This window comes from Mastomys coucha, unplaced genomic scaffold (genome assembly GCF_008632895.1).
Source record: "Mastomys coucha isolate ucsf_1 unplaced genomic scaffold, UCSF_Mcou_1 pScaffold21, whole genome shotgun sequence".
Taxonomy (NCBI): domain Eukaryota; kingdom Metazoa; phylum Chordata; class Mammalia; order Rodentia; family Muridae; genus Mastomys; species Mastomys coucha.
In genome coordinates, this window is record NW_022196904.1 from 119695463 (window position 1) to 119706726 (window position 11264).

The window sequence follows — 11264 nt, forward strand, 5'->3', positions numbered from 1 at the left end:
TTGTGATTGGCTTACCTCACTCAGGATGATATTCTCCAGATCCATCCATTTCCCTAAGAATTTCATTAGTTTGCTAGTCTTAAAGGCCAGGGATGCAGCAGCAGCTATATTTACATTTTCCAGTTAGCATCCTTGTAGGTAAGCATTGCTGTGTGCTTTCAGACCTGTGCATTTAGGAGCCTAGTCAGAAATGTTTGTCTGTACCAAGGCAGTGGGGTAGGGCACCTTTTCTGTGACTCTCGATATTTGCTTAGCAAGTTTCTGCTACTTTTGGGCCAACACACTTAGGTTGCTCCTTTAGGGTGTTGAAGGCAGAGTCTGCCCCAGAAAGAAATTGTGGTCCTTTGTCCTTCCTGATCTTACCCCAGGGCCAAAAGGCCTCCACTAACAACACTTGCTGCCCCAACCAACTGTGAACACAGCTCTATGCCATACATTTCTATTCAGTCTTGAAGCATAAAAGGATTTATGTCAGTCTAATTAAAGCCGAACCCTCAACAGACCAGTTCTTTGAATTTCTGCTGCCCTTGGGCAAATTTGCTTCTGGCAAGTAGCTTTAATCTGATTGTTAGTATTGCTTCTGATAGGTAATCAAAGAGATCCCTGGTCTGGTCTTATGCTAAATAGACCAACCTTGGACTCTTCTTCAGAGGGAGTTGTTGTCTGTCCCTCACTCAGTAGAATTGCTTCTGGTTGCTCTCTGTCAGCCTGTCTCGAATGGTGATGACTTCAGTCATCCTGAAGGGAAGCCACGGGCTCCCCTTCACTGCCAGGCCTCGTAGAAGGCAGCTGTGGAAACGGCTCTCTTTGTTCCATTTCCAGTGGGACAAAGGGGGCTGGAAGAGAGAACACTCTGAGTCTCATCCTCTGCTGAACTGTTTGGCTCAGTTCAGGGGTGGGACATTCTGACGCATAAAGTCCTCGTTAAAAGAAGAAAACCTCCAGGATTACAGCAGCAATGGGAAATGGCCCACTGAGCTGCATTCTCATTTCTGGCTCTCTCCTGGGTACTTTCCAAAAGGCCAAGTTCACATGCTTTACTCACACTTGGGGCAGTTTTGCACATGTCTGCCAATGTTGGGCCAGATGTCTTCGTGTTCTGGGTGACCACATGTACACTGGAGTGATGTATGTCTCTCACTCTTGTTATTCTCTACCCTGCCGGCTTTGCTTTGGGGTCCGAAAATGCTAAGCTGCTTGAAATTGTAGCCTACTCTGGCTTGGGTCCTCAGTCACCCATCTCTTCTCTTATGTGCAGGAATAGGTGTTAGGCAAAGATGGCTGCCATGTCAATGGGATGCCCATCCCTCCTTGAGGGACATAGATGACGTCCCATGCAGAGGTGACTGGCTTGGCAAGAGAGGCTGCAATGGGTGGAGTACAGAGCCTCTTCTCTTCCTTGGGAGGTTTTGTTCTTACGGGCATTGCACAGAGAGAGTAGGAAGATGTCCAGTCAAGATCCAGGCTCCGCCTCCCTGTTCTGTGTTCTCATCTGCACATAGCAGGTGCAACACCCATGGCATTTACTGCTTACTGGATTTAATGAGATGATCCATGCCAAGCGCTGACACCATTCCATCCATTCCTGTTTCTCAATGTGTTATTTTGGAAAGGCTGAAACCTCTGAAACACTAAAAAGAAAGGACAATAGATGCCCATTCAGTGGATGCCCACGTGCTTGCTTTATTAGTATCCTTGGGCTGCTATGATAAACTGCTTCAGCCTGCCAGCCATACAACAGACATATTTTCTCACAGTGCCGGCTGCTGGAAGTTCAGGTCAAGGTGTTGTAGGGCTGGTTTCTGGTGAGGCCTCTCTTTCTGGCTTGTAGAAGCCATCTTCTCACTGCGTCCTCATGTGGCCCTTCTCTGTGCATATGGACCCCTGCTGTCTCTGTTCCTGTACATAAGGACTCCAGTCCTCTTGGATTAGGCACCCACCCCATGATGTCATTTAACTTTTCTTCCTATTCCCCAAATAGTCATACTGAAGCCTAGGGCATCAACACAGATTTGGGCAAACATACAGGTCAGCACATATTTCTAAGGGTTTGTGGGTAGTATGTATGCCATACATGTGTGCACATGTGTGTTTGAATATGGAGAGTAGAGGTTGGCATTGAGTCTTTTTCTATTGCTTTCCACTTTATTTCTTTAATTTTAATTTATTTTAATAAAATAACATAATCGAAGAAGGATCAGATAACTATATCTTGTCAGACACAATAAAAACAAAACAAAGCTGACTCTGCAAATCATTACATAACTTGTATTCCTGGCTTTCTTCCAGACAATGATGTGACTGGAGACAGGACAGGGCCCACCTTATTTTGGGGGGCCAGGTCTCTCACTGGACTTGGGACTGCTGTTTTGCCTAGACAGGCTGGCCAGTGAGCCCCTGGGAGCTGCGTGATTCTTAGCCATCTTCCTATGCTGGGGCTGCACTACAACACTTGGCTCCTGTGTGTGAGGGTTCTGGAGATCCAAAGTCAGATCCTCATGATTGCTTAGCAAGCAAGCTCCCCACTGAGCCATCACCCAGTCCCAGTCCTACACATTTTAATAAGAATACACATCACCTTTCCACCCTCTGTGTCCTGCATGGATGAGAATGCATGTGTTGCCTTGTATGGGAAATGTCCTAGTGGATACAGAGAGTAGAAACCTTCTGCTGAGTACAGTGGGTCTATAGGTGTGTGTGCGTGTAACAGTTAGCAAAGGTTCTACAAGCTTTCTTTGCTATTTGTTCCTTAAGATAGCACTAAAACAATGACTTTTTAAAACCCTGGAGCCGGAGGAATAGCTCTGCAATTACATATGTATGCTGTCTTGCAGAGGATCCTAGGTCAGCTTCCTACACCCATGTTGGGTGGCTCACTACCACCTACAACTTTAGCTCCAGGGAATCCAACAACCTCTGGCCACTGTGAGCATCACACACACACACACACACACACACACACACATACACACACACACTTACCCATCCATACACATAACTAAAAATAAAATGTTTAAAAATTCAAAGCTTTAGAAAAACTGTATTTCTGTTAACTTTGCCTTAAGTAACTTCTCTCCATACCAGGAACTATTTAATCATAGCACATGCATAGAGTCAGAGCAATAAACAAAACAAAATAAAATAAAGCATACTCTAGAGAAAGAGCATAGAACACCTGGAAGGGAGGTGACTAGACTAATGCAAGTGGAAAGCACATAAGAGTATTTTCATTAATTCTGTGTCCATCATTACATTGTTTATAAAATTAAAATGCATCTGGGTGTAGTGGTGTACACCTATAATCCAGTACTTAGGAGGTAGAGGCACGAAGATCAATCTTAGTGAGTTTCAACACCTTTGGATTACATGAGACCCTGTCTCAAAGCCATAAAAATAAAACAAAAGTGCACTTAAAATAATTAAGAACTGAGCAACATATTCAAACATAGGAAGCAGCAAAATTGTATCACATTACCTGGGGGGGTGCTTGATAAGTGGCCACAATGCCCTGATTCTGAGCCAAGTTCTCCTTGGTTCTCTGAGTGTGTCACAGTAAGCGCTTTCTCACACATTGCCTAGGTAAGCATATTCAACTTAGGAAAAGCATGATGTGAAGGTATTTCAGCTCTCAAGTGATATATGCTGGTCAGGGGAGAAATTCTATTTAAGTGACGGGTGATTTGGGGATTATGCTTCACTGTCCCACCATAAATTGTGAAGAACTAACTATATTTGAGAATAGTCCTCACCAGCCATGGTGAGAAATATCTTTAATCCCAGCACTTGGGAGGCAGAGGCAGAGGCAGATGGGTCTCTATGAGTTTGAGGTCAGCCTGGTCTACAAAGCAAGTTCCAGGACAGCCAGAGCTACATATTGAGACCCTGTATCTAAAACAAAACAAACAAAAGAATAGCCTTCAACTTCCAATTACAGTTTTTCTAACATGCCTTTTCCCCAAATACCAAAGGATTCCAGAACTTGTTCACCTTTGTCACTGTCTGTCTATCTGTCTGTCTGTCTATTAAAAATCTCCATGGGAAGCTGAGAAAACTGCTTGCCTGGCAAGAATGAGGGCTGAGTTAAGTCCCCAGAATGCACATTTTCAAAAACAACAGGATTGTGGTATATGCTTATACATGCACATGTACACACACACACACATGTGTACATGAAAGGAAATTTCCTGCATTAAAAAAGTGTTTTCAGTGAATTTCCATATTTCCCTGCTCATGATTAACCTGCATGGAAAGCCCTACACCTGGATGTTTGAGACTTCCTGCATTGGTTTTTGAAGAAGTAAGGGCATGTATAATTATGGAAGGAGCTGCATGGGGTCAGTATGGTTGGTGGAGGCGCCTGGTAGCCTTTTGGTGGGGGTCAGATTAGGGCCATTCTGCTTGGATGTGGCTCTATCTTTGACATCTTCTGAGGAACCAATGAAACGATCCATGTTTTCATTGTTGGCAGCACTGGGCTAGGAGGCTCCTGCTCGGCTTCTGAAAGTGTGCCCAGCCTGGATCCGTGTACTGTGTCCCCAGAGGTGACTGAGCAAGGGGAGCACCCCCAGGAAATCAGGGGCCCAGAAGGTTCTCCATTGCCCAGATCATCTCTGCCCTGGGAACAGCCGTGCCCCTCAGCCTCCATGCCCTTCACCGCTGGCCCCTCAGAAGGTTGCTTCGCAAGCTCAGAAGCAGAAGCACCTGAAGATGGTACCCTCACAAATCACCTTAGAATGGAACCCTCCCCCAGCATCCCAGGGATCATCTTACCGACATGCACTCCTGAAGTGGATGGTCCCACACAGCACTCAATGGCTGCCAGAACCCCCCATGCTGAAGGAGACAAAGAGCTGAAGAAAGAAGGACGGAGCTCATCCTCCAGTTGCACTGGCCAATTGCCAGGAATTTCCCTAGTTCCTCTCCAGGAGCCAAAGACAGAGCTGCTATATGGAGAGGGTGACAGGCTTCGCAACTTTGAGTTCCAAAGGAAAGAGGATATAGACGAAGGTTCCTCCCCAGAGTCAGCCACTAAAGCCCCTGCTGCTGCTCGGTCAGGGATGCAAAACTCAGCTGTCCTTGAATCCCCCCCAAAACTTGAGACCATGGTCCCACAAGATTCAGTCCTAAGATCATCAGACAGAGAAAGAGATGGAGCAGAGATGCTACCTATGTATGCGGCCAAGGACTTGACATTTCTTGGAGGCTGCCATCCCTCTACAAGCATCTCTGGAGCTAACCCTGGAGTGGAGATGAGCACTGCCTCCCAGGAAAGCTGCCAGCAGAAAGTGGAAATGCATCTGCCATGTGCAGAACTGCCCTCGGGCCCACTCGGTCTTACCACAGCACCAGCAGACAGTGGCTCCTGGAAAGAGACTCTGCACACCAGCGATGCTCAGAGCCAGCCACAGACAGGGACATCAGGAACTGAGCCCCAGCAAGTTGTCTGTGTGGCAGCAGCCAGCCAGCTGGATGGGAGCTTGCTCTTGAGTGCTGAGGCCACTCCACTGACTAGAACAGAGGGAACGCATACAGCTTCAAGCCCCACTGCACATCCGGCTGCTTGGAATAAGGTTGCCTCAGAAGAACCCACGGAGACTGTTTCTGAGATGAAGATGTCAGTTTCTGCAGATGTGGCCACCACAGAACAGATGGATACAGGGTTGGTGGAACTAAAGCCAACATTAGATCTTAGAAGAACACAAGAACAACCAGAAGGTAGCCTCCAGCGGGTTCCTGCACCTTTCTTGGAGGGGCGAAATGATACAGTCCAACCAGGGATGTTGCTGCCAACTTCTTCCCATGGGGTTTCAAATGAAAGTTCTAGAAGGTCAGTGGGACCAACTGATGGTCCCAAGGCCCCCAAGAATATTGAAAATAGAGTTATGGCTAGAGATGAATGCAGATCACATGGAGATAACCCTGAGGGACAGCAAGAAGCCACCAGAGCCCTTGCTGGTGCAGAGGCTGGGAACCAAGACCAAGAGGAGTCTCAAGCCTTTCACAGAAAGCCCCATCTGGACACTGAGAAAGGTGAGGTTTCAAATCCACACAGCAATGAAGAGAACAAGATCGTTCCCAGCTCAGACTCAGCACAGCCACTTCCACAGGAGGTTACTGGCCACATGGATGGGTCCCACTCTGATTCAGCAGAGGTGGTGGGGTGGGTGGTTGCTGAATCCCATTTGGCTGACACAGCTACCCCGCTGCACAAACTCCATGAGGAGGACCCCATCCTGTCTGCAGCATTGGATGGGACTGGTGAGCACTTTTTTCCGCAAGAAGCCATCTGGGAAAGTTCAAGATCGCAGACCAAGAGCCCCATCATGCTTCAGGACAGGGGAGGATTGGAAGCAACAGAGTCACTTCCTGCTTTAGGATCTGAGAAAGCAGATTTCCTGCCTGCTACAGCTGTGGAGGAGGTACCCAAAGCTGAGGAGATGGAGGATATATTGGAAGTAAAGAAGAGCCACTCACCCTTGCATCCGTCGTACAGCTGTGATGGGGAAGGCTTGCTGCTGATATCTCCAGGCCAACCTTGTGGGCCGGAGAAGGTTGAACTGGGACAGGAAGTCCATGCTGATGCGTCACCTCCTCCCAATGGGAAAGACTCAACAATGGGCCATGGACTTGCTATGCTTAGTCTGGAACAAGACTGTCAGAGAAAACTGTCCTGCCCAGAGGACAGTCTCCCACCACCTTCAAAGTACCCTCTCCAGCCATCCCAACTGGACCCAGAAGCATCCATCTCTGCTATTCTCTGTGACAAGGACCAATCACCTACAAATGGGCAAAGGGCTTGTCTAAGTGGCCCAGGTCTGAAGAAGCAGAATACAGATCCTTCCACAACCCCAGTGCCCGAGGAAAGGAAGCCTGGGGCAGATGTGAGCTTGTCCATTCAAGGAGGAAAGGAGCAGGGGTCAGAACCTCTCTCTAAAGGCAGCCCATGCGATACTCCAAGTTCACTACCCAAGGATACAGTTCTGGGAGGGGCACTGTCAGAGATGTCAGAATTGTCATCCTCACTGGGACAAGAGTTGCCTGCACTAGGGGGAAATGAGCAAGAGGGCACAGGCAGAAGCAGTCAGCCCTCGGAGATCCTGCCTCCTGCAGCAGCCACCTCTCTTAAAGGAAACTTAGGTGGAAAGGATAGTTTCTGTATTGGGCAGGAGCTGAGCAAGTCCCAACAGGAGCTGGATGATGCTTTGAAAACAGGCAGCCAGCATGAAGAAGCACGTCGTGGGGACTCGGGCATTTCTGAAGCCAGTGACGTACTGCCTCTGCCTCGGGGCTTGGATAAGACAGAGACAGCAAGTAGAAACATAGCGGAGGCCCCGCCCTGTCCACCTGACTCAGTAGCTCTCCTGGATACAGCACACTGCTCTCCAGACCCAGTGCCTACCAGTCCCACCGTCATATCCACCCAGGATGCCCTAGAGATCGAGGCCTGTGATGAGAGACAGAAAGAGTCAGGCCCACAGCTGGAAATGGAGCAGCTGGCCACCTTGGGTTCAGAACAGAGGCCTCTTGGAAGTTTCCAGAGAGCAGAGGAACAAGACGATAAAGGTGGATCTGCCGAAATGAATGTCGATGCCAGTGAAGGAGACCTTGGAATTCAGCAGGCTTCAGGGGCACCAGAAGCTGCCCTGAGCAGTAGTTTCCTTCAGACTAACCAGAGCCTCACCTCCACCCTAAATGAGCCATGCCAACTTGTACAGCTTGAGCCCAGCTGTGGAGATGCTTTGATGCCAGGAGGAAAATCGGACGAGATTCCCAGAAGTACTGTGGATGTTCTGATACACCACACTGTTTCAGGCCCAGAGAGCCTTCTGCCAGCTCAACCACCTGAAGAGATTGTGCCTGACACCCCTTACCTGCATATCAGTGGTGCTGCCAGGATGGATGCAGAAGATGGTAGCATGAAAGTGGTTTCCTCAGAGGACCCCAGAGCACCTCATGAAAGTCCTGCAAAGAAGCCTCCACCTGCTTTGGAAAATGACACCCCTGAAAAGATACCTGCTGGCTCCTTCACCACAGTCTTGCAACCAGGAACTGCAGGTGGGGAAATCTCTGAAGCAGGGGATGGTAACGGTATCTCCCAAGCTGGACCCACTGAGGGACATGTGAGTCTCATGCCCTACCTGGACAGGATGCCTCTCCTGGTCAGAGATGAGCAGATGGCAAGGGAGACGCATGTGGCTGCTGCTCCAGGAGCAAATGCCAGGCCCTCTGAGATTGCAGCATGCCCGGCCAGTGAGGAAGTAGCAGGAGAGACAGAGAGTAACAGGGAGAGGCCAGTAGAACTTACCCCAGATCTGAGGGTTGTTACATCAGGTAGTGAGGGTGCATGCTCCAAGCAGACCAGCATAATAGCTGGGCTTCCTGATTTCAGGGAACATATCACCAAGATCTTTGAGCAGTCTGTGCTTGGAGCCCTGGTTGCTGATCGGCCCCATAGTACGCCTAGTAAAAAGTCAGGAGTTCCAAGGAGTGTGCTGGTCGAGGGCCCTGATGTCTCACTGAACTCAGAGAAGATTCTAGATGGGGCACAAGGAGTGGCTGCTGCCCCTCACCCTGTATCTCCTGCAGGACTCCAGGTGGAGAAGAAGCAAGAGTCAGCTGTTGAGGCTGAGGGTTCTTATCTAGTTCCCCAGGACCTAGCACCAGAGAAGCTGGCGGGCCTGGTGGAGACAGCCTTGGAGGAGAGCTTTCCAGGTGCCACTGCTGAAAGAGAGGGAACTGGGGAGCCTGGCCAGGGAGCTCAGGTTCCCTCACAGCAGGCAAGAAGCAGGCAGGAATTAGCTGTGGGCCTTCCCTCTTCTGCAGCTCTTCAGGGGATACCAGGAGAAAGAGCTCCTGGCTTTCCTGTGGCTGCCCAGAGCCATGGAGATGCAGAGGAGGCTTCTGCTGAAGGTGACAAAAGCCATTTTGTAAAAGAGCACCTGGAAACATCGCCCAGCAACAGTCGACACAGAGAAGATGGTGCCCAGGATCCTACTCACACCAAGGGTCCCAGTAATCTACCAGGATCCACCTGTGGCCTGAATGGCTCTTCTCCTGGAAGTGTTTTGAATGTGCCTGAATCTAACATTGAGCCCTGGATCCCTTCCACACTTGAGGGTGAAAGACAGATTGAAGCTGCAGACATGCAAAATGTGCTGGGCAACCAGGATGCCCCCAAAATGTTGGCTGGAGAAGTGTTGGCCACTCCCCTGGATCCTAGCAAAATGGCAGGAACTGCTGAGGAAGCAGAAGGTGATGTCACACCAGGCAGGCCTGAGACGTGGGCATGTGTGTCTGGTGACCTCCTTGAAACAGGTACTACAAGGATGCTTCCCGGTGTGGCAGGTGACTCAGCACAGCCTGGGAGCTGTCAAGACTCGGGATGCTCCAACAGGGCTCAGGTGATGGAGGACACAGCCACCCTTCAAGGAGACAGCCAGGTTGAATACCAGCAGGCCAAGGAACAGCTGGGCCCTCAACTCCCTGCTCCTGTAGGGCACGGGAAGATGAGCATCTCTTCCCCTCCAGAGCCTGGTGAAAGCAAAGATGAGAAACTGCACCTCTTGGCTCCAGAAGAACTCCTCACTGACAGGTACTTGGGTGCAATGCCTACAGGTTCAGATCAAGTATGATCCCTACCCTCACGCTAAGTGAATCAAACTGACGGGGGATTTTTCAGGAGGCCCAGTTTCCTGTATGGGAAGGGTTAAATTGGCCCCACTTACCCTCTCCGGATGCGCTAGGATTCTGAAAAGTGTGGGAGGGGTGGTTGGAGGCAAGGGAGCTATTTGGATGACACGTCTTGTTCCTTTCCTGGTGTTTTAATTCATCTAAAACCACTAGAAGAGCGTGAAGCGTTGACTGGCTGAGCGTGATTGGGTGATAGGCTGCAGGCCCGTCATGTTTTCTGGAGTGCAGGCACAGCTGCTTTCAAATGTGGAATCGTTTAGGTAGAAGGGCCCTATGTGATTCAAAGCAGCTCCAAGCCCCTGGCTGCCTAAAGCTTGCTTCATCCTAGAGATGTTGGGGTAGTGGCCACAGAGTGGGAAGTGTGCTTTTTAGCATAGGATTTTGGCTCTCTCCAAGTATCTGATCCCAGCAACCACTTTCTTTCCTCATCTCAGAAAGAGCCCAGGGCCTGGCTCAGCCACTCTACCTCCAGTTCCTGAGACACATGCTCCGAAAGGCTTTTCAGCCGAGGCCAGAGATCCGAGAGGAGCAGAAAGGTCAGTGACGCAAAGCCTGTGGCACCTTCCTTAGACAGATGCGCCGTTGACTTCATGAAGGATAGTAGTGTTTGTCTGTTTGAGAGTGTCTCCAGTAGCCCAGGCTAGCCTTGACTCCATCAGGCTGAGGAGAGCTGAACTCCTGATCTTCTGCCTCCACTTCCCAAGTGCTGGAGTTGTAGACATGCTCCCCCGTGCTAGGCTGCAATTTCCTATGTGCGCTGTTATATTTGTATTAGATATGACACACCTGTAGTCCTAACATTTAGGAGCTGAGAGACAGGAGAATCAGGAATTTGGGACTGAGCTAGATTTAAGACCCTGTCTCAAGTGTGTGTGGGGGGAGGTGGGGCAGAAGTCCACCATTGCTATGGAAAAGTTCGTGCACTTCAGTAGTGCAATTCCGAAGTAATGACTCAGATTGTTGGCTGAAGAGATGCTTGCTTTCATACCTGAGCATACCTTTAACAACAAAAGAACTCCTCTAAGCTACAATCCACACAACATATAATTCACTCATTTAAAGTCTACATACATATACCCCCACAGACACAAGACACACACACACACACAGTACCAGTCTTAGTATGCTTAGAGTTCTATGATGAAGGTCACGATCAATTACAGAACTGTCACACACACCCACCCCCAAAAAGCCCTATAGCCCCTAGATGTCACACCCTGCTCCCCTATGTCCTTAGCATGGGCACACACTAATCTAGCTTGATCCCTTTTGAAACTAACGGGTCAACACTGCTTTAATCTCTGAAGCAGGAGTTGCTTGTCACAATGGAAGCCAGGCTCCACAGAGATCTTCAGATAAAGGAGGGTGGGTGACAAGTGGAACCATGCTATTCAAACCTTACCCCTTGCTCCTTACCCCAAGTGAGGGAGTGCTTCCTGTGGTCTTGCAGAAGCTGCTCTTTACATTTATTCTTAAGGGGCAGGGAGGCACCATGGACACAACATGGTGACTAAGCTTTGCTGGATACCTAGACCTTTGGTTGTTAAAGTGCCCCCCCCCGTGTGTGTGTGTGT

The 11264-nt window shown here is 49.3% G+C and overlaps 1 protein-coding gene across 18 annotated transcripts in view; it reads left to right on the forward strand.

Annotated features, from left to right (window-relative positions):
• The window catches only part of Tacc2 (transforming acidic coiled-coil containing protein 2), a 220974-nt gene that overhangs the window by 69143 nt on the left and 140567 nt on the right, over positions 1 to 11264 (forward strand). For 16 of the 18 annotated variants that reach the window (XM_031388530.1, XM_031388533.1, XM_031388538.1 and 13 more), the window contains 2 exons: positions 4469 to 9592; positions 10125 to 10226. The exons of the other annotated variants lie outside the window; for them this stretch is intronic. In XM_031388530.1, the coding sequence (XP_031244390.1) occupies positions 4469 to 9592; positions 10125 to 10226 (5226 nt within the window). The remainder of the gene's footprint in view (positions 1 to 4468; positions 9593 to 10124; positions 10227 to 11264) is intronic. 18 annotated transcript variants of the gene reach the window in all.